Source organism: Plectropomus leopardus, chromosome 10, assembly GCF_008729295.1.
Source record: "Plectropomus leopardus isolate mb chromosome 10, YSFRI_Pleo_2.0, whole genome shotgun sequence".
Taxonomy (NCBI): Eukaryota; Metazoa; Chordata; class Actinopteri; order Perciformes; family Serranidae; genus Plectropomus; species Plectropomus leopardus.
The window spans coordinates 28,136,614-28,161,245 of record NC_056472.1 but is presented as its reverse complement, the minus strand read 5'-3'; the positions used below and the strand labels follow the sequence as shown (position 1 = coordinate 28,161,245).

General features: G+C 40.0%; 1 protein-coding gene across 1 annotated transcript in view; it reads left to right on the top strand.

The window, feature by feature from the left end:
* The first annotated feature begins 755 nt into the window (after positions 1-755).
* Positions 756-24,632, top strand: part of LOC121948647 (kalirin-like) — a 99,447-nt gene continuing 75,570 nt past the window's right edge. Inside the window, exon 1 of the mRNA XM_042494046.1 lies at positions 756-1,060. Within this exon, the coding sequence (XP_042349980.1) occupies positions 994-1,060 (67 nt within the window). The 5' untranslated portion in view covers positions 756-993. The remainder of the gene's footprint in view (positions 1,061-24,632) is intronic.

The window sequence follows — 24,632 nt, the reverse complement described above, 5'->3', positions numbered from 1 at the left end:
GAAATGTATTTGTTACAGCAGAAAGAAGAAAAATATTGAGTGATTTAAAAAAAACAAGATAAAAACACAAATAAGATCAAATTTTATATATAAACTACAAGCTTTTAATTTATATGGATACAATATGATGATAATGATGGATAATTGCACAGGATGGCTTACATAATAATAATAATAATAATAATAATAATAATAATAATAATAATAATAATAATAATAATAATAATAATAAATAATCAGCATCTTTTTTTCTTTTAATTTTTTTCCCATCTACAAAATGAATTTCCCCAGTGTGGATTAATGATGTTAATCTTGTAATTATCACTATTATAATTATTGAGTGACAAATAAAACAAGATAAAAACACAACAAAAAATACAAACAAGATAAAAAATAAGAATAAAAAAAGCTACACACCTCTCAGATACGAACGATAACGGTTAATAATAATAATAATAATAATAATAATAATAATAATAATAATAGCCTAATAATAAAATAATAGGCTAATAATAATATAATAGCAACAATACAAGGATAAAACATAAATTGTTGTTTGTGTTTGACAATAATCTTAAAGTGCTTTAATGTCACACACACGTCTTGCTAATAAAGGTCAATGGATTGAATTGGGAGAGAGAGCAGGAGAGAGAGCGGCAGAGGGAGGGGAGGAGCGGGGGGAGAGGAGGAGGAGGAGGAGGAGGAGGGAGGTAGAGAGACCCTGGCGGACAGCAGCAGAGAGGGAGGTTGGACCGGGAACAATAGAGAGAAACGAAGCCAGCCCTGAAACACCAAACAAACCGAGAGGGCGACAGAAAGAAAGAAAGCCAGCAGCACACCACACACACACACACACACACACACAGAGGGATGGAGGGAGAGAGAGAGAAACCGACAACATGTGAGGAATAAAGACGCGAGGATTTAACCGGAGCGGAGGGCTTCATTTCTCTCTTTCTTTTGTCGGTGGATTGTATTGAACCGGATTCCGATATGAACCCTGCAGAAGCGGCCGAGGAGGCGCCCAGCGACCCCGACACTGATGCCTTCTACAAAACAGGTAGGAAGAGCTTCTGCAAACCGCACACACTCACTCACAGACACACACACACACACACTCAAATGTGGCACAAAGGCAGGAGAAGTGTGCTGGATGTCACCGGGAGCGGTCTGAACACGAGCACAAGTGATCGGCAGCAGAAATGTGCAGAAAATCACAAGAGGTCTGCTGTGTGCTCCTCACACACATACACACGCACACACGCACACACACACACACACACACACACAGAGGCACCGGATCACACGAGGAAGCGTTCAAATCCAGTTTAAAAATCACAAGAAATGCTTCTTCGCATACAGATATTTGATGTTTTACACGCATTTAGTGTGATCGTGTTTGTGCACGCTCGTGCACGTGTATATCAGTGTGTGTGTGTGTGTGAGAGAGAGCTCGTGTGTCTGATGCTGATGGGTCTTTACAAAAGAAAGAGGAATCATGGAGGAATGACATCAGATCTGGAAATCTGGTCGATATGCGACTAAAAGACGATTTGTGCAGAGCTTTAATAAGCTTTGTGTGTGTGTGTGTGTGTGTGTGTGTGTGTGTCATACATTGATGCATTTAGATAAAAAAAGGCAGCAGATGACAGCTGAGTCTGACTAAACTGGTCTAAAATGGTCAGAAGGTGAGAGAAAGTGAGATATTGTTGTGTGCAGAATACACAGTTTAAAGGTGGAGTGTGTGTTTGTGTGTGTGTGTGTGTTGTGATGTCTGACACTTCTACCAGAGCGTAATGGCTAAACACACAGCTGCAGCTGGCATCATTGATTAATCTCCTGCTCCATCATGTCCCCTAACAGCCCCCCAAAATCTGCCCTTTTTCCAGCGATATGAATCACAGAAAACAGCCTCACTGTGTAGAAATCAGATCATGTTTGGTGGTTTCTATTTTTTACAATCGCTGCAACGATTAGCGGATTTATCAGCTGGTAAGAACAACAGAAAATTCGTCAGCAGCAGCTCTGATAAGTGATTTTATCTTTTTAAGTCATTTATCAACCCAAAACACCAAATATTCTCCAGTTCCAGCTACCTGAATGTGATATTTTGCTGCTTTTCTTTGTTATATGTGATTATATATTCAGTATCTGTGGGGTTTTGGACAGAACATGCCACGTTGTAGTCTGAGAACTTGACGAACACTTTTTCATTTTTTCTGCTATATTGACAAAAGAAATGATGAATAATCATATCGAATGGAAATTGTGAGTTGCAGCTGTGATTTATTTTACTTAGTATTGATATTATTGATTTTTTCTCTGTTATTGTCTGTTTAAAGGTCCAGTGTGTAGGATTTAGGGGGATATATTGGCAGAAATGGAACATAATGTAGTATATTTGTTGTCTTTAGTCCTGAAAATAAGAGTTTTTGTGTTCTTGTTACCTTAAAAAGAGCTGTTTATATCTACACGGGGAGCTGAACCTCCTCTATCACATGATGTGCTGCCATATGTCTGCAGTCGCCTCAACACTTTCTCATCCCAACTCACAAACTTCCGCTTTGTCAGTAGGCCTTCATGTGTAAATATGATGCGCTAGGTATCCTCCTGTATCTGTTTTGGACATTTGGGGACAGCATGTACGTTTGCTCTTGGCACATGCATTTTGTTTCTTTCAAAATTACACTTGCACATTTTCTTCTTGTTTCATAGATAGTCTTTTAGTCTTTTTCAAAATACACTTCAATGTTTTCATGCTTGTTTCTTTACATTTTGGCAAGAAAAAGCACATTGTTAGATTTGTAATAATGTTCATACAGGAGTCAGAGCGTGGGCTCTAGGGTGAAAATCCTGGGTTTGTTGGATCCACCCACCTTCACCTCCACCTCCACCTGCACTCTTCTCAGCTCTTTATATCACAGCAGTTGCGGACGGCGTTACAAGCATGCGTGTCTGGTGCGTATATTACCGCTGTGAAAGGTGCCTCTTTGCATCAGTGTTTGACGCTGACATCACTGATGAAACACTGACTCCACATACAGCCATTCACGTTTTTTGGTGACTGTATTTAGAAGCCCCTCTGTAACAAGAGCTACATAAAAACACAGATTTTTCAATTTCTTTACATGACACAGCTTAATTCAGGATTTTCACTGGTTTCAATCACCTAGTCTGTTTGTTGCGGAGAGGAAAACATCTTCATACATAATTTGGCTCCCATCAAAAATCTCCTAAATGTTTGGATCCCAAAAAAAGTGAGCACAAAAAAGCAGTTACTGGGCGAGCCTCCAACATGCCTGAACAGAGTTGAAGAAACAGATTTGTAACGTGATGTTGATTGTTGACATATTCATGTTTTTTACTGGTTTAAATCACCTGGTTTGTTTGTTTGTTTTGGAGAGATCTCTGCAGATAATTTGGCTCCTGGACAATGAACACCAAAGGAATTCTTACCAGGAGAAGTTTCAGCTGGTTGTAGTTGTAGTTTACATGCATTTTGACCATAAGCTTGTGGGTGTGTGTTCAGAAAGATGCAGTCATGTTCTGTGCATTGGAAGATGTGTGTGTGTTGGATATTAACGATCAATAACCGACATGCATGGTCATACAATGTGAATTCAGGGTGATATGCATTTAAGTGTGTGTGCTTTTGTGTGTGTGTGAAAGAGAGAAACAGAAAATAACAAGTTTTGTGAGTTTAGGGAACTGGTGAGGCACTGGTGACATGTTTCACACACCCACACATGCACACACACACACACACACACACACACACACACGTGCACACGCACACACACACAAACAGAGCATGCAGTGGTGCTGGAGGGGGACACACCCTGACTCTGTCTCTGTCAGTGTAATTCAGTTCAATAACTTTATCATGAACAGTCCTGCCAAGGTGCTTTATTAAATCAAACACATGCACACACACACACACACACACACACACACACACACACACACACTGTGAGACACTGTGTGTACTGTATAGAGTAACAGGCATCTATGTGTGATCTCTTCATTTTTTTTCCCATAATATTATATGACTGTCAGTTGGAACGTGTCCAACACGATGGACGTGGAAATGTACCGGTTGACTCATCAGCACAAACAATGAGACACTGTGCTGAAAAAAAGGCGGATTCATTGAAATCTGGTCAAAAGTACAACAACTGTAGGAGGGAAGTCAAGTGTGAGTCCTAGAGAGAGCTGATGGGAGAAACTATCAGGTCTAACGCTGTTGTAGCACTGCTGATGGTAGAGTGTTGTGTCTTTGCATCAACCGTCTGGATGCTTTCTGAATGTGGTAGATATTTGCTGGATGTCTTTTTTGCAGCAGAAGTTCCTGAGGCTTAGGTAGTGAAGTATTTACTTTAATTATACCCATGTAGTACTCTAAACAGAGGAGAAAACACGACTTAAAGCTGTAGTTGGTAAATTTTATTTAAAAAAAAAATATCGCCAAATTTGCTAAAACTGTCAGTATATTGTGAGACAGGTTATCTGTGGAAAACAAATCCGCTCCTGTGCTTGTAATGGCATTTGCTAGAATTCACTAATCAGAGCTGAGGAGTTTCTAACTCAGCTGTCAATCACTGCACAGGAACAGCAGTCAAACTGTCAAACTCGGCAGCGCTGATCAATCAAGACTCTGTCACTGCATTGCCTTTTTCTCACCTCAAATGATTTCAGAAACATGTTTTAGCTTGTTGTTTGAAGAAGAAATTCACTGCTGGAAAGATGGCCTTTTAATAAAATTTTGCAGTAGAACGATGCAAATACTTTTGAAATTGGTGCTCTGTGACCAAAGAAAACAGTGAAAAAAGATGCCCAAGTGGAAGAAAAACTACAACTACCAGAATGCACAGTGCAGCACCAGACCAATAAATGTTCCCGCTGGTTGCTGACGTGATGCTCTCCCGTCCATGTGAAACAATAGCAGCCGGCTGATGAGAAACAATCTCGTAGTAAAGTTAATCTGTAAATGAAAACATGTTTCTGAAAACATTTGAAGTGAGAAAATTGCAACGTTTTAGCTGATCAGCGCTGCTCGGTTTTACTGTTTGATCTCTGTTTTTTTTCCCACATTTTTTTGACTTGTTCCTCTGTGCAGGAAGCAGTATGACATCCAATTTTTGGTTTTCAAACTCTTGCTATTACAGCTAAAGCAGGACTAGAAAATGTCTCTGAAAACATTTTGAGAGAGAAATATGGCAGTGCAGTTACATAATCTTGATTATATTCGTTGAGCGCTGCCTAGTTTAACAGTTTGATCAGATTTCGGTCCGAGTTTGAGAGAGAGAGGGGCGGGTGGCTGCCGTTGTGTCTGTACGTTGTGTGACATCACCGACCAGCGGGAGCATTTATTGGTCCCGAGGTCCATTTGTACGTTTTCTACCTCGTGAGAAAAAGCAAACACCACAGTCCTTTATCTTTGTTTTCACTGGTGATAAAGCACCAATTTCAAAAGTATTTGCGTCCTTCTGTACTGCAGACAGCCCAGTTTTATGAAAAGACCGTCTTTTGAATGGTGAAATACTTCTTTAAATGCAGGTTTTTATCACCACACTCACATTATCGTCTTTATTATGTCCATATTTTCTTGTTACCGCAGCGCTGAACAGAGGCCTCATAAAAATGTTTTATCTCATATGGAAATAAAGAATAATGTCTCTACACCTGGTGTGCAGCAGGACTTCAGATTCGGGTCTCTAAAGGCGTGCCCCCTTCTCCCTCTGCTAAATGAGTTTTTTATTCTGTATCAAAATCATTACTCCTGCAGCGTGAGCTGAGATCTGCACCCGCGTTTTGTCTCGCTTTAGTCACTGTTGTTTGCTTTGTAGTTTTCCTTGCGGTTCAGGACACTTTCTTCTGAGAGGATGATTCACAAACAAGAGCCGAATTTAATGTTTTTTTTTGTCAACAGTAACAAAACCAAAGCTACCTGCCCACATTAAAATGCAGCGCTGTGTCTGACAGCTGTGAGAACGATCTGTCTCCATCAGCTGAACGTCTCTGTGATTTCAGCACAGAGGAAATTAGAGATGGCTCTGAACCATTTTTCATTTCTAAAACCAATTCCACATTATTGAGTATCTGCCAATACTGATATGAATCTGATATTATTCCCAGCTGTTAATAAGCAGTTTGCATGTTCCTGACATCGTCTCATAAAACTAAATCCACCGTTCTCTTTTAAATCTGCCGTTCATTTAACATCCCCTCCACTATCTGCTGCCATAATGGATTCCTCCGCGTGAAGCGCCGCTTTTTGCAAAGCTGAATTCAGTCAGAGTGCTGTCAGACTTAGTAATGACACGGGACACACGTGAGCCTCATGCCGACTTCTCCTCCCTGTGCTTTTTGCTTGTACTGTAAAACTCTGCCATATTTCAGCCCGATCACCAGAATAAATGTTGACATTGTATGTTTCTGCAAACCATGGATACATTACATTTATTTGTTATGACGTAGCGGATATATTGAAACCTGTGGTGAGGTTTAGGCAAGAAAACCACTCGGTTATTTGAAGGAAAAGATCATGTTTTGGCTTAAAGTATGTGCTTTTTACTGTGCTAGTAACACAGTGATGGGTTGCTAAACACCCATGTTTAGTGAATAAAATAACAACCGCTTTTATTGTTTGTTTGTCTAAAACAGTGGTCTGCAGCTTGGCAGCCGTCTCGTCTAGTTAACATCCACCATCCCCTCCACCTCCAGATGACAAAGTCAGCTCATACATCACATCACATTAAAAAATGTTGATTTAATAACATATGAAATGTACAAATGCCAAGTATTTGTGGTTGGCAGAATCGTGCATTGCCAATATTTTCTTCTGGTGGCTGTGCTGTATATTTCTCTGCATGATGCCTCTGCAAGTATTAAATCACATTTTTGATACTGACACTTAGAGCCCTGATTCGGCCCTCAGATTTTACACTTCGCATTCTGCTTTTTTGCTTCCTTTATGACACATATACATCATATGCCACATAATGTACATAATGTCACTGTTGCTATGCCTCGCGTTTTATTGCTCCGTCAGTGTCCAGAGCATGCTCTGCGCTCCGACAGTGTGGTGCAGTGTATAACCAAACAGTATATGAACACTCCAATAGCACTCCGAATGAACAGTCCACCTCCATCAGTATAAAATCAGTTAATGGCAGCAGTGATGCACAAAGACATGAATGCTGCAGTCAGCGGCCGCAAAACAGCTTGTGATGTAACTACTCGGGGCATGTTCACCCTCAGTGTAAGTCCACTCCAAGTGCAGGCTGAGATTGTTATAATTGTCTGACAACATAATGAAAGGGATTCCTACAGAGATAGACTTTTGAGTAAGATCCTTTTTGTTGGTCCAGAAACAGCTCCATAATGTGGCCATGTGTGCAGAAAAGGCAAAAGACATTGATGGAAACCTTGTATTTGGATAAAATGTTGGATGGAGAGAGAGTGACGAAAAGGCCTGAGAGTGCCGGAGGAGAGGGAAGTTCACCAGAGTGAGGTCAACTTCAGCTGAGCTGCTGGCTCTGCACTGAAACCTGATCGACCGGATTATTAAATCAGTCTTGGTCACAGCACGCCATTCACCCTCTTTATTATTAGTTCCAAAGCTCAAATATTATCTGCCCCAATTCCAGTTTTAGAAATTAGACTTGTTTAAAATAATGTTAATGTTGCGATTGACAGCGATCGTGTATCAGAAGACAAAGACTTTGCATCCTTTCAGTATCACAAACGACTACGTTACGTTGGTGCCCATAACTTATTCTGCTAATGCAGCATTAAAAAATAATTGAAAGCACAGACATTCTCTGCGCTCTGGTTCAAAACATTTTTTTAATAAGTTTTATAAAAATGATATTCTGCTTTCCCCTTGTCTCATATTAAATGTCTGATAGCCCACCGTGAACAGTTCAGTTCCGTCTCGCTGCGTCATGGAAAACAAAACATGCGTTTTGTCTGCGGATGTACAGTATAGTATATATGCATTAGAAAAGAAAAAAATTAGAAAATCAAAATTTGGAAGGTGAATGTTGACATTACAGCAGGTCATCACAAATAAATGAATGTAAAGGAAACGCAAAGCTTTCATTTTTGTATTGAGGGATGCACTTACTTCAAAAGCTTGCGTATAATAGGTTGGCTAGTAAGTATTTTTGTGAAGATTTTTGGTTTTACTTAAAAAATAGTTTTCCGTTGATGTTAGTCAGGTTTGATTAGGTCAGAGCTATGGAATTATAAATAATATTTTCTCACTACATCTTAGCCTTTTTTACTCTCAGGTGTGAATGAACTACAGTTCATGAACTTATTTGAAAATACAAAAATGTGAAATTATCGGTCATCATTTATCGGCTACGAGAAGCAGGGATTTACCTGTTATCACACTGGCTGAAAGAAATCCATATACTGCATCTCTAATTTTGTTATAGTTTTAATGATCAAATATCTATTTTTCAGCACGTGAGCATCCTGTCTTTGTCAGGAAAACGGTTGTTGACAAACATTTTTCATCATCAGTTTTCTTTAACGAAATGAACACTACTTTGTATTTTTCTATATTTTATGTAGAAGCTTGAAAAGCTACAATCAGCTGTATTTTATTCGTGTGTTTTACTTTTTTATTTTGTGTTTAATCTACGTTTCCTTCCCCTGCGTATGGCTCAGGCAGTTACAGTGGTGTGTGTTAAAAAGTGATATTTATGTACTTGAATTTTGCATGTAAAGGAAACGGTGGTGGCACAGGGAGAAGAACATTAAATGGAAATGAGACACTCAGAATGCTCACATTTTAAAAACGCAGCAGCAGAGAAATTCAAAAAAGAGCAGAAAAGAGTCACAACACTCACAGGAAAGTGCAGGCGGCGCGGCTGCTCTATGTTATGCTAATCAGCTGTGTATAAATAGGACCCTAAATTATCAGACGGAAACAGGAAGTGACACACGCGCATTCATACCTACACGCACGCAATCAGAGTGCGGCGTCTGAGTGTTTCACAGACAACTGACGCCAGCTGTCTGTCAATAGCTGCTGCTGTTGCTACGCAGCCAGAATAATCGCCAAATCACTGTTTTCTGTTTTTATTAGAGTGACAGACAAAACAAGCAGGGGTTAGTGATGTCATTCTGGTGTTTGTCATCGGAGAAACAGGTGAGGCACAGCAGATCCTCACACAGGCATGCTGGGAGATTAAGAAGCGGCATCATGGCAGCGTCCAAGTGCTAAAAACAGCATCAGACTCTTACTAAATGTTGTTCCTTATTAATCTTTGGAACATCTTGGCTAAATATTCCAGCTACTTCTCCCTTAAAACACACATTTTTATCTTTTATGCTTTTATTCATGCCGTCTCTGCTCGGCATTAATAGCTGTATTCTCATGAGATTGAATCTCAGTGTGCGTTCTTCATATTCCAGCTGTGAGGAGTGAAGCAAACACTCGCTGCGTGCATGAACAGGTAATTAGAGTTAATTTTCTCAGTTAATCTGCTGAAAGCTGTGAGTAACGTCTGTAGCCATGGAGATGTTTAGTAAAGACAAAAGGTGATGACTTCAACGTTATGTTTGCACCCGGAAAACGACTTATCGCAGCGATTGGCCAGCTGTGTAAAAGTAGGCAGGGTTTGGCCTTTTCTTTAACGGTTTCTTATTTTCATTCTGCACACCTCTGCTCTTCATGTCTGAGGAGAGACTCTCTAATATAGCTTCGAAAGTTCATTTAGGACGTTGACATTCAAAGTCTAAATCAACATTTAAATGTTGCACAGCCTTTTTTTCTTGTCTAGTCTATGTCTGTTGTTTAAACCCGGTCTTTATGCACCATTACAGATAAATATTAGGCTCCGCTAATATTATTATGACAACAATATGGTCATGATGACTGCTGTAACCTCATGCAAATACTTCTGCTGGAAAGACTTTAACAAAACTGTTCTGTGTGTGCCTTAGAAAGATTCAAATGCTTTTATTGTTGTGGAAAAGGTTTGTGGTGGGTTGCTTTTGCTCAAGAGGTAGAAAACCTGCATTTACAAGAATGCACCATACTGCAACGGACCAATGGATGGTCCAGCTGGTGGATGATGATTTGTGAGTTTCCACTCTGCAAACAATATAGCATCCGGCTCATAAGAAACAATCTGGTATTACAGTGAAACAGTTTTATCTGCCTAGTTTTACTGTTTTATCTCATTTTTTTGATCTGCTTCTATACTCTTGTGTCCTGCTAAACTGCAAAGGCCTTTAGAGTTCCTGGAGACATATTGGGGGACCAGTCAGATGCACCAAGTAGGAAGGTTGATGGCTATTTGGACACGTATAACACTTCCACCTTTAGACAAAATCAGGCAACATGTTATAAGATCATAAGATCCAATCATTGTAATGAATGTTTGCATGTTACTTTTTTACATTTGCTGTGGTTAAGATGTGGTTATGTTTAGGCACAAAAAACGCTGATGGTATTCTTTAAATTTTATTTATAAGGACAACACACATTAATCAGCATTTCTGCAAATATGCCAGTATTAGCCATCAGGCTAATTTTCAAATGTAGCCCTTTGGCAAGATGTTTTGAAACTATAGCCCGCTTAGTTATCGTGATGAAAAGATCATGTTTTTGCCTAAAATACCTGGTTTATGGCCCATTTCTTATAGAAACAGAGCAATGTCTTGTTAAAAAAACAAAAACAAAAAAATAAAAAATAAAACAACATTTCTTTGAGGGTCTGGGCTAAAAGATAAAAGATCCAACTTTTCTTTTCTGCCAATGATTCCTTAACTCAAGGTGCCAAATAGTCAGAAATTTCCCCTTTTCATGTCCCTTTTAAAGAGGGAGAGGCTGTGCCAAATATCTCTACCCTTTAAGGACCAATCTGACTCCAGTGCTCTCTTTTCCTCAAATTAAAAATCTGGATACCTCACTGCGAGGAAGTTACTGGAATTATTTTCATAATAGGTAACGTGATGCCTAGACCGCTGTGGCACTAAAACGCTGAGTCAGCTACTTTCTGTGACTGATTGCATGTAACTGATACAGGGAACTATGAATCTCATAATGACTGATGATGAAACTGTATTTAATGTGGATCAGTTACATCTGGCGGATTCCTGATCTGATAAATTAGGTCATTTTCGATGCTGATTTACTGGATCAGACTGGTACGTTTTGTTTGAAGTACAGAGTCCTTACAGGAAACCTTATTTCAACTCAGAGAGAGACCTCATTTCACCCCGAAAACAAACTTAAGATTGAGGATAAAAAGTCAAGAGAGACCTTATTTCACCTTTAGAGGAAACGTGCAGCCTGAAAACAGCCAAAAAAACAGACCTCATTTCCACTTTCAAAGGCTTCTGTCACTACTGAAGGGAAGAGTTGAAAGAATGAATACTTTTGGTTGATATTAATGATATTTTTTGTGTGTGTAGGACATAAGAATAATATTTTTGGCCAGTGGATGGATGTGGAGAAGCTTGTGTGTGTGTGTGTGTGTGTGTGTGTGTGTGTGTGTGTGTGTGTGTGTGTGTGTGTGTGTGTGTGTGTGTGTGTGTTTGAGTGCTTTGCTAACAGGGACCTAACATGGATGAATGACCACTAATCCATTAATTCACTATGATTCAGACACACACACACACACACACACACACACACACACACACACACACACACACACACACTCTCTGCTGCTTCCAGGCTCAGAGCCAGATTAACCTGCAGTATCAGCGCTCGAATTCAGGGAGAGGCAGAGAGAGTTTTTGGATAAATTGTAACGATAACGATGTGTGGTTTTTGTTTAGTCGGTTTAGTTTTGCTAATCCCGCTCTCACCCAGCTGCAGTCTGGACAGAGGCGTCATTAAAATTAATTATGCAGCGGGATTAAAGATGATGATAAAGACTGTTGTTAAAATAAAGCCTAATGAGATCACACTGTCAATAACACGACTTGGACGAATACTAATCCAGCAGTGTTGCCACTTACACTGATCGCTCTGATCATGTCATGAATGCATATTAACGGACCTCATTATTCAATTTGCTGAACATCTTGTGCTCGCGCTCTCTGTGCGCGTTGGTGCGAGTGTAACACACTTCAAATAAGGCCGCAGCAAATTATCTTTCCGCCAAATAGTTCATAGCTTTTTTATACGTGTGTGAGGCTGTGGACTCCATGTGAAAGCCTGCTGAGGAAGTTAGCAGCAAACAAGTGAAGTTTTTAATGTAACTCAGATAAATATTGAAGTGATTTACGTAAGTAGAGTGATAGAGTAGCTATGTAGTGTTGAAGTGTTTCCAGGAAACACTTTTGTTGGAGAAATTTTTTTTTCCTTGACTTTTTCTTTGAGTTCACGGCAGACCACTGTTACACTTTTCATTTGAGAAATCATCATGTCATGCCTGCAGTTCACAGCAGGGGCATACCAGTACCAGCTGGGAATATCATGTCATTAAAATGCAATTTCTTAGAGCAGCTTTGGTACGGAGCTAATCCGCTCTACTTATATGATCTGTCAGTTAACAGTTAATGCAGCTGGTGCGTCTACATAATCCACATGTTGGGTCTTATGAGCATAGTTTTGTGCTTGATTACAGTATTATTGGTAGAAGCACTAGTGTAGTCCTGGTTTAACTTGATAATCTGGCAACATTACGCTATTCACACTAGATGGGGAAGGGCTGCAAGGTGTGCCAATTTTCTATGGAGCACTGCTCACTTCTTTTCGGAGCCCATCTTAACCAGCTCGACTGTTCACACTGGACAGTCCGCAGTGATGGTTTCGCTGTCTGATCAGAAAAGAAATAAACTGATAGTCTATGGAATAGAAAGGATATATAATATAAATCATGTGGGGTGGCACAATGAGACAGTGGTTAGCACTGTCAGCTGGGGCCCTCCCGTCAAGCGGTTTCATGTTCTCCCCGTGTCAGTGTGGGTTTTCTCCGGGTTCTCCGGCTTCCTCCCACACTACAAAGACAGACCGGTTATTTGATGACTCTAAATTGTGTAAATGTGAGCATGCATGGTTGCCCGTCTTTATGTGTCAGCCCTTTGTCTGGCGACCTGTCCAGGATGTACCCTACCTTTCACCCAATGGGATAAGCTTCAGTCCCCCTGGGACAAAATGAATGAATATACAAATTTGATTTTTTGTTCCTTTTTTCCATTTAGAGTTTTAGAGGTGGAGCGAGGTTCAGCAGGAAGGTCAGGGTAACAGCAATGTCCAAGTAATAAAGTAAACAAGCTAAGTTAGATTGGAAATGTGCAACAACCTTTTTTACAGACACTAGATATCAAACAAAAGCCACAGACTATCCTATGAAGTTTTCTGTGAGCTGTACATTCGTCACGTCTCAGCAGGAGGCAGAAGATAATGTTGTCTCAGAGCATGACAGAGTAAAGCTTCTCCGTCTTCAGGAAGCTGCCTCCATCTCTCTCAGCCTCTTTGTTTTTTTCCGCAATGCTGGTATGCTGTCTAAAATCACACGGTGGATCAGCATGATGCTGCCTGTGTTTGGTTCTGTGTAAAAATACTAAAAGGTGCTGCGAAGAAGGGACTCCAGACTCCGAGAGTGCAATCTCTGTGTAAAAAGGGCTTCAGACTCACCCTGGGTTTTCTCAACTGGAACAATCTCAGATGCCTGAGGTTCTCCGACTGATGATTTTATCTTCGACTTTCAGGGGGGCAGCCCCAGGAGCTTTACTGTCATATTGACAGTGTTTTCTCATTGTTTATTCAGTATGCAGTTTCAAATGCTTGAATTTTACAGTTAGAATTATGGCCAACAAACGGGGGGCCTGTACCTTTAAATGAGGCCTCAGTCCTGAGTCATGGTGAGGAACCTTGGAGGGAGGAGCTACACATCTATTATTGAAGAGTGTGTGTGTGTGTGTGTGTGTGTGTGTGTGTGTGTGTGTGTGTGTTTGTGAGGTGGAGAGAGAGTCCCTCGCCCCTGCTGTCATCAGGAACAATAAGATGCTGCTGCTGAGGAGAGAGAGGCAGGGATTCCCTCCCTCCATCTTCCCCTCTTTGTCTCCCGCTCACACACCCAGAGTCAAGACCAGCGGCAGATGGGTGTGAAGAATGAAGTGTGTGTGTGTGTGTGTGTGTGTGTGTGTGTGTGTGTCTGTGTCTGTGTGTGTGTGTTTGTGTATGTGGGGATGTTGGGGTGACAGACAGGAACTGGGAGAGAGAGACAGAGAGAGAGAGAGAGAGAGAGAGAGAGACACAGCTTAAGTGGATTAGCCCTTATTACCCACCAGGGGACAAACGAGAGAGGGCGAGAGAGCTACAGGGAGAGAGAGAGAGAGAGAGAGAGAGAAAGAGTGTTAAATAGATAAATACAAAGAAAGGATTTCCTCTCCTCCTCCTTTTGTCTCCTCCCTCCCTAAAAGCTTTCTCGTCTTTGGACAGCTGCAGCCATATGGTGTGTGCATGTGTCTGTGTGTGTGTGTGAGTGTGTGTTTGTGTAATGAGCATCCGTTTTAAATATAATCGATCACAAAGACATTTTACAGACATGTACGTGAGTGTGTGTGTTAGCGGCTGATAGACTGTGATGTTATTAACTGCTATGAACAGGTGTTTGTCTTTGTCTTTGTGTGTGTGTGTGTGTGTGTGTGTGTGTGTGTGTGTTTCTACAGAAGAGACAGGAAGCTTTTATCCTGATTGACACAACTATTAAAGGCCACAGATTGTCCAACTGTTAACCCTTTAAAACCTGAGCAAATTGGCTTGATTTCTGTCAAACACATTGGGAAAAGCTAATAACCAACTTAACAACAAATAACTGCAAATTAGCAAGAAATTAGTTAAATTTAAATGTCTTGGTCTGACAATAATAATGCTGATGCATAATGAATAAGGTTTAATCATTAATATTTTTTAATTCATGGACTCTTTAAGGTAATGCATATACTTGAATGCATTAAAAGGAGCATTCAAATACTGATTTGGACGTCGATTTGCATGTCCCTAAAATCACTTCACATAATAATTCTCTCTTGTTGGTAATACTACAACACTTGGAAAGAAATAGTATTCAATAAATTCACTCACATGCAGTGTAGTGTCCCCCCAATATTCAGGAACTTCGTCGTGCTCAGTGTTCTGAGAATACATAGACAGAGACCTTTAAATTATTAAACTGCTGTCGATGAGTTTAGTCAGAATTTTGTGTTAATTTAGAACAATTCAAAATTATATGATTTTTAAAAAACAACATTCGCAAATTATTCTGTGGCACTTACATCACTTAAATAAATCATGTTCTATACACGATGACAAGTGTTTTACATCTCTTTCTCCACCATAAAGCTGTTAAAAATGGAAAGTGTGTGTTCAGGGATGCATGAAGCTGGAGGCGGGAGAAAAAATGTAAAGTGATGAAGGTTAGCTTCTTAATACTGGCAAGAATTTCAGTCTACTTTCACCCCAGCCTCTAGCCTAAGACCCTCAATTCAGACAAGAAGATTGAAAAAAAATATATATTCAGACATAAACTACTAAATAAACTGCACTGCTTGCTTCAATGTGTGCCCTGGTGCTGCTGCTTTAAATTATTCCAAAAAGCCTCGTTCCATCTGCGGAGGTGTTTTTATTCTCTTTGGCTAGTATGACCTTCTTCAGATTGACTTTGAGCAAAACAACAAATGCGCTGAGTTTGCCAAACTCCATCAAACTGAAAGAATCGTAAACGAGGAAGCTGTCCTGTCCGAACAGGTGCAACAAAACGATCCAGAGACGAGGCTCCATCCTCTTTCCCCAAATCAGCATTTTCTAACTGTAACTGACAAAAGATGAGAGGGTGAGATGCATCCAAACACCGGGCTTTAAAGCGTCCCTTCAGAGAGCTACAGCACCTTTATGTGTCGTTTATGTAGAAACCAGATAGTTTTTGTTGTCACGGGCATCTCTCCAACCCCCCTGCAGCAGCACGGACAGATTTTCAGCTGCAGCGAAGACGCAGCTTCATCTAGTTTCATATTTTTGTTGGACCGACTTACTGCACTGCAGCAGTCTGTCATAAATACAGACTCAAATATATGTGGAGCTTTGTGTTTGTAGGTGCAGCAGCTGTTTATGTGAACAATGCGGGTGAACCAGAGTGCTGCCTGCACCTGCGGTAATCTGCAAGTTTAAAGAAGGGAGTGTGTGCGCCAACAAACTGGAGGCTATTTATGAATGGATATTAGATGGGTTGTGGGTTATAAGGCGTTGCGTTAAGCAGTTGACCTTTGATTTTGCTTACCAGCATCGACGCTGCTGTGATAGTTCTCACCAAAGGTGCTCCTCAGTGTCGACATAATCTGTCCTTGAAAGCACTGAGTTTGTTACCCAATCAAATCTATTGGGACTTTTTAGTTAAAATTTGCAGACTGCTCTTAGTAGATTGGTCTGATTAGGACTTTAGCAAGTTTCTAGAATTTTGGGGTGTTTCTCTGACTTGGGGACATTTCTATGATTTTAGGACATTTTTAGAATTTAAGGACATTTTTAGGATTTAAGGAAATTTTTAGAATTTAAGGACATTTTTAGGATTTAAGGAAATATAACGAATTTTGGCGCATTTTTTTTTGGATTCTAGGATATTTCGAGTGATTTTAGGATGTTTCAAGATATTTTAGGATGTTTCTCTGACTAGGACATTTCTAGGACTTCAGGGCATCTCTAGGATTTCAGGACATTTCCTAGATCTTAGGACATTTCTTGGGTTTTAGGACATTTCTAGGATTTTCTGACATTTCTAGGATTTTAAGACCTCCATTGCTTATCCAGAACCTCTGTCATGGGGTGAGGGGGATTCTCCCCTGGCATTTTTTTTTTGATAAACAAGCTCTATTTTGTCACTTTTTTGAATGGGCCCTGGCACCTTGTGTATACTAAAAGTACAAAAACAATTCCTAGCGTGAGTCATTTTATTTTTACTGTGAGTTAGAACATGGTTGGGGAGCCAAGCGGTACCCTGTTAGGGGCTAGCTTTGGCCTGTGGGCCTTTAGTTGAGTATCAGTGCTATAAAGGGTCCACTCTGACCGGCCCTGTTTGATCCTTATGTTTTTGTTGAAAAGGAAAAACCCTCACAGAAGCTGCAAGAAGCTGTATGTTTTTTCACCTTGAGTCCCTTGTGAGGCTCCATCCTCTCCAACGGACCAATCAGAAAAGATTTCAGTCACAGCCTGACACACACACACACCCACACACACCACACACACTTAATAGGGCATCCTTGGAAATCACCAGTATGCTTGACCCTGGGTAATTACTCACCACCCATCGTTTAAGTGTGTGTGTGTGTGTGTGTGTGTGTGTGTGTGCGTGTGTGTGTGGGTGAGAGCGATGGCTCCCCTGCGGCTGGCTGAGCTGTCGGAGAGCAGATAAGAATCCAGCGAGAGTCAGTCAGACCTGAACACCGTGTTATTGATTCCTTTGTCTCGCTCTCTTTAAAGCAGAACAATATCACACTGACCGATTTTGTGTTCGTCATGTTTTACCGCTGAAGCAATTTTCAGTCAATTGATTAGCTGATGGAAAGAAAATGACAAATTACCACATCTGTCACAGATTCATCGTTTCAACCACTGACTTCTTTCAGCGTCTCAGATGTGAGGCTTTGCTGATTTTCTCTGGGTTTTATTGTTAATTGATTTTTTTTTCGGTTTTTGTCAGACAAATTAAGCAATCTGAAGGCTTGTTTTATGCATTTTATACTCTAATTCATCATTTTAATTGGAAAACAACTGCACATGACTTGATAACAAAATGGCTTGTTGCAGTCCTGCCATATTTTGAAGATGCATCGACAATTGTTTTTCATCATCACATCCTATCTGTATGAATCAAATCAAATTTAATTGTGAGGTGCCTACATATTTCCGTCCTCAAACTGGCTCTTCTGTGTGAAACCGTCTTTGTATAAAAGTGTAAAATAGGAAGAACTGAGCTCATTTTTGTCTTGTCCTTAGTGTACCATCATCGATGGTACAAAAGTCTCATTCACATTCAAATTATGATTTCAACTTGATATGCAAATTAAAATCATGGTACTGCAAAGTATTTTTCTATTAACCGTGTATATTTTACCATATTTAGTTTAGTCCCCTGTGACACTTAAATTAAATAATGCTCACACAACCTGCTTTTGTTCCTTTTTTACTGGCGTTGCAACTAATTACTGTTTTCATTATCAATGAATCTGCTAATTGAATTATGCTCTTGATTCAGTCAATTAATTGTTTGGTTTACAAAATGGCAGAGACTTATCTAAAGCTCAGCTTGATGATTTCAATTTTTTGTAATTGTTTTGTCCAACCAACGGTCTGAAACACAAAAAGTTAATTGTCATAGGATAATGAAAAGCAACAAATCCTTACAGCTGATCAGCTTGAACTATAAGATGTCAGTCAAACATTTCAGCTGTACTTATTAATATAATCACTTGATCATGACGGCATGAGGGTCATTTTGTTATCTGACCATTTAGTCATTAATATAAATTCATATTATTATGCTGAATGTTAATGGCACAATTCAAAAAAACAAATACCAGCTCAGTTGCCAGAGGAAATTTTGGCATTGTTCTGCAGACCATGTTACATTAGTATCATTGTGGCATTTTTACGATGACGTAGTGTGCACTGACTCTGTCATCAGGAGATGGAGAGGATGGTAGATGGTGGCTCACCAAAGCAAGAGAATGTTTGCAAAGTGGCAGAGCTCTGTTAGAGACCAACAAACAACAAAACAGGTTGTTTTTTTAGTGAGTCATAGGTGCATCTTCCTGCATCATTTTAAACACCAAACCTGGTTGATTTTTGTGATCTGTTGAAGGGACTTCAGGCGGAGGAATCTCAAGTTTCATCATGATGTGATACTATATTGATACATTGGATGATATGATATTTGCTGGTTTCGTGTGATGCGATATCAGTTTGACTCAATTCAGGGATCTGCATCAATATCGTGCAAAATCACTTAATATCATCATTGTCTTTCTCTTGGTGGCTTGCCATTGTCTACCTGTTTGAATGTTTAGGAAGGAGGTGTGCTTGAACAGAAATATTGAATATGTATTTATGTTTTCTCTTTATGCTGATAATTTCGGATGCTCATTGATCAATGAATCAATATATCGACCTAGATTAATGCCAATCCAAACATGACAGTTTTCCATAAACATGTCATTTTTTGTGCCCAAACCTAACCACACATTGACCACAGTGTTGTTCTAATGTAAAGTTTCAATGTATTTGCTACAAAAAAATGTTCTTGTTGGTGGTTTGCAAAAACGAACAATACCAGCATTTATTCTGGCGATTGGGTTACAGATGCAGTGAAACAAAGATAGCTGCTAATAAGACCTTCATCACATTCAGATAACCCTGAATACATTTCCACTGCAGGATATAATCATAAATGGGAATCGGCATTAGAAATGTGACCTTGCTTGGAAGCACCATGTAAGTAATTACTGTATTTTTTACAGTTTGCATGAACACATTATCCCGGTCACCAACACAACTTGGCACAAAGGGTATAGTCCAATCATGTAATCTGTCCGTGGCCTCAGTGAGACAATTTTCCATTTGCGTTTGGTCTGATTCACAGCTCGATCCATGTTCTAACATCAGCCCCGTTCATTAGTTCACTGCAGTCACTAATTAGCCTGTTATTCTACACTACAGCAGTAAAACACTTTATGGGCTGAAAGGAAACTACTGTGTGTTTACATGTGTTTAAATTGTGTTTATGTGTGTTTGTATGTGTGTGTTTGTGTGGGAAAGAGAGCAAATGAGGTCAAAGAAAAGCATGTGTTCTCAGTAAAATGTGATCACGGTGGATAAAAGTAGGGACTCGTTCTGTGTAGTTCGCCGGTTAACTTTGGCTGAAGAAAACCGACAAATGGATATAAAATCTAAATATGAAGTAATACATAATTGGTTAATTTGTGCTTTTTATAAGACATTTACAGCCAATGAGAGATTTGATAAATAGACATTTGTGCTCCTCTACCAAAACTTGGAACTGTACTAAAACCATGAGTGAGACAGATGTCCTCTATTTCGGGTGCCCCTTAATAACTCTACATCATATTTTATTATTGTTATAAACACACTTATGGACCGTGAGCAAAACAACCATGTATAGGAACTCCCAGAGGTGATATTCGTCATGATGTTCTCATCTAAATCTGAAGTACAATGACAGAGGACTCTTTCTAAGGTCAGCACACCCACTTTAAAATTCAGTCTAATTTCCACTTGCATGTCTGACAAATCCAGGAGATTTGGGGGAGAATGCTGCTATGTCTGTTTTGAGTTCATCAGTAATGCTGCTTTTATTAAGCATGACAACAGTTCATGAACTGACAAGAGCTTGCAAAACAATTAGAGCCAAAGATTATAAAAACCATTCTGGCATTTCTTTGACCGCCACATATTATATTATTGTGACTTCCAAATAAGTGACTAGACAATGTAGGTTTTGTGTTGTTAAGGATTATTTTCATATTTTTGGCCATAAATGTTTTCGTTATGTAGCTGTCTGGTGTGACTCATTTGGTTCTGACTAGTCACTGTCTTACTGAGTCTCTGAAAAAATAAACCAAAAGACCCAGAAGAGTAATATCCATGCGCTGATAAATTACTGTTTATACGAGTAATTCTCAGAGTTCCATGTCAGAAAATCTGATGTGTACATTCAAGCTAAAGCTGGAGAAGGCAGCTTTATTTTGGCATCATTGGGCAAAACAATAAACTTTCGGCAGTTGATCCAAGTGGTCTGAGAGAAAATTAGACTTCTGCACCTCCTCTTGGCTCTGTTGTCTAAAAATCTTGCCAGTGACCGGAGACTTTGGCCAATCACAGGTCATTTCAAGAGTCTTGTGCACGTCCCTTCAGTAAAAGCCTGATTCAGTGGTGGAGAATCTTGCATATTCCAGCATTGGCAACAACTGCCGACACTGCAGGAAAACCCCAAAAAAAGGAATTTAAAAAAAGTCTTAAGAGAGTCTGACAGCAAATGAAATAACACATGTCAATATTGGCGAGGCATTTCGGAGATGGAGAGAAAATGTTGCTAGTTTAGACGCTAGCATGAGCTAAAGGCTCACAGCTGCAGCTTCAAGTTCACGTTTATGTAGCTAATGTTGGCTGGATCCTCGAATCACAGCGGCGAGGAGTGAGACGGAGGGACTGTAGGGTGGCTAGCTGACTAATTCTTCTCTCATTTGTGGTCTAATAAACCGAGAGAGAGCGGGACATGGAGAGGCTGAGAGAATGAGCTGAACTCTACAATGAAGTAAGATTAAATAAATCAATGTATGGGAAACACTGGGTGTCTCTGAAAAGCGAGTGCATATGCCTGTGGACGTACATACAGAGAGGGGAGAGAAGCAGGAAAAGGGTGTTTCTTCAGATCCTGATTTTTTTTTGGCTTGTCTAGAAATCTGCCTACTCCAGCTTTAAGAAAGACAAAGCTCCAAATGACTTAAAGATTGACTGATGAAGTGACTAATTTATTTAACCCTTTGAAATTTGAGCAGTTGGGCTTGACTTGAAAAACATGGGAGGAAGGTAATGAGTAACGAAAGAGGAAATGACTCAAAAATACAAGTACAAGAAAAGAACTTACAAATTATTTTTTTGAAAAATTATTAATAAATTTTTTTTTAATATTTTTTAAAAAAAAAAGAAAATTAATTAAAACAAAAACAAACAAGTAAATGGCCCACAAAAAGCTCTTAAAAATTAAAATAATTCTGTAACATAATTTAAAAATGTAATCATGATATTAGTTTTTTTTCCTTTTTTCTTTTTCCCTGAGCGTTTTCCCTTAGCCAATTTGAAATAATTTTCTGTTTTTGAAAGAAATCACACCAATGTGTCAGGGTTCAAAGCTTTAGATGCTTGTAAAAGTTGTCTAAAAGCAGCACAAGAAAAGTAATATTGATCTGCAAAGGGTTAAATGTTCACTGACTGGTTTACTCACCGTCTTAGTTTACCAGCTTGCTGACGGATTATTGTTTATTGAGCATCTGTTTTGCTGTAAGACTTATTTACTAGCTGCCTGATCGTCCTCAGTTTAACTCCAGCCCTAAAACTTTGAACCTCTCAGGCACATGAAGATTGAGTATGCTGTGGTTTGGCCTGACTCAGTGTGTGTGTGTGTGTTTGTGTGTGTGTGTGTCATAGACGGTTGGAAAACACTCCAGTACAACCACAAGTAGCTCTTTGCAGGAGAGTCACAAACTGCAGTTGTGTGTTTGTGTGTGTGCACGCATTTAAATGCTGAATTTCATTCATTTTCAAAGTTCTGTTCATAGTTTCCATTCAGACAGAATGAATGAAGCAGCTGGGACTGATTCACAACACTCCTCCATTTATTCTGTCTTTCTCTGTGTTTCAGAGTGGTTTCTTTGTGCGGTGGACTAATTTATTTTATTCATTTCTACATTTTAATCCTTCCTGCACTGTTTGGTTGTGTTTCTACCTTCTTCTGGCATCTTCCCCTCTCTGAACTAAGCACTAATTAAAGCTCATTCGCCCTTAAAAGAGGCTGCACACACACACACACACACAGGAACATTTGTGTCAGGCTGTAATTGAGCGAACAGAACCTGGCTTACCGAGGAGTATTAATAGAACAGAGAGAACAAGAGTGGAAACATTAATCCTTAATATTCCTCAGTTCAGGGTACAATTATCATCTGATCTTCTGGGCTTTACATCCATGATCTGAGAGTTTAGTCTCACCGTTTCCTCTTCCTGTGATGCTCATCCAACATTCATCAGAGAATAAAAACACTCAATTACTGAGACATGATGTGAACAGAAAAGGGCAGCTTGTGTTCATCCTGCCTGCTGGCAGGTAGGGTTTGGAGATAAGCCAAACTCAGCCACATATTCTCTATTACTGGCTGGTGCTCGGGCACTGGGAAAAGGTCTGTTGTGTCGAGTGTGTACGGCTGCCTGAAGGCATGAGGATCATCCCAGTTTTGACTGCTGCTGCACAACATCTGTACAGATACTGTCATCAGAGGAGTTCACTACAGAATCAAGAATTGAGATGTCAAAGCATCACTTTAACAGCTCTGAACTTAGACTACCACCACTGATATTCCTTTTAAAAACATAATCTAGAGTACTGATTGCCATATTTAGGAGCAAAGTTTAGTTTGGACTTGATCAGACTGCAAAAGTCAAGGGTTGGAAATATTTGCTTCCAATGTGATCTCATCCCTTCTCCTCATATTTTGCCTCTTGGGTAGAAGTGTAGCATTACTATAATGAGGCCGGGGATCAGTCTTTTACACTGTATCTTGACAGAACGAGTCAGCGATAAGAAGGGGTCAGTGGTTAGGTTTAGGCAACAAAACTACTTGGTTACAGCTAGGAAAGGATCTTGGTTGATGTTATGCTTGTGCGTCACATGAATGGTTTAGTCAAAAAAGAATCGATAATGCTAGGGAAAACACCTGGCTTTGGCAGCACAAACATGGCTGGAAAGTCAGCAGTGTAGAAAACCAGATAAACTGGCACAAACACAGCTGAAAACTGGTGGTGTGTTGCTAAAAAACACTCCGCTTTGAGTGGCAGAAATGTGGCTGAAAAGGCAACTGTGTGCAAAATAAAACCTGGCTGTAGTGGCATTAAAATGACTGGAAAGGTATTGGTGTTTTACTAAAAATCACCTGGCTTTGGTGGCACAAAGAAGGCCGGGAAGGTAGCAATTTGTTGCTAAAAAGACCCAGTTTTGGTAGCAAAAATGTGGCAGGAAAAGCAGCACCATGTTTCTAAAAACCACCCAGCTGTAGTGGCACGATCGCAACTGGAAAGTTAGCAGTGTATTGCACAGAACAGCTGGCATTAGCAACAATGTATTGCTAAAAAAACCTGGCTTTGGCGACAGAAAGTGACTAGAAAGACAGCGGCGTGTGGTTAAAGAACACTTGCCTTTAGTGGCACAAATGCAGCAGATGTTTTTGTCTCCAACACTGGTCTCCTGGGTCAAAGTCCTGTTTTTTTTGACCAATCCACCTCCACCTTGTGCTTCCCCGAAGCAGACTTTTTCACTCCTTAAACTACATCTGTTACACTGAACAGCAAGTAATGACTCTTGCTTATGTTGGAGATTGTGGGAAGCGCGGTGCTTCTCACAAAAAAGCTTTGATCGGGTGCCAAAAATTAGGCAAGACGCTACATGAACCCGCACAGTTTCTGTCCAAGCCTGAACCAGTTTTGGACCTAAGGCAGGTTAAAAATCGGAATTTCGAGTGTAAAAAATGTATTTTTTAAAATATTTTAATATATTTATTATAAGCTTGGGTCTGACATGTTTCTTCAAAGCATTTCTCCATCTTCTCTATAGCTCTGTGTCTCACGTACAACAGGTTCGGCAGAACAGGCCGTGCTCTGCGGTGCGTCTCTGTGTTAACTGTCAGTGTGGTGTGCTGCGTGCCTCTAATCACTATGGCACCCCTGAGCATCAGTGGCCATCCGGAGAAACACCACCCACAGCTGTGATCAGTCACAATCAGAAAAACACAATCAGCGCCCAAACACGGCGCTGTAATCACTGAACAGGCTGATTCCAGATGATGAATTCATCCATCAAGATCTAATAAAACTC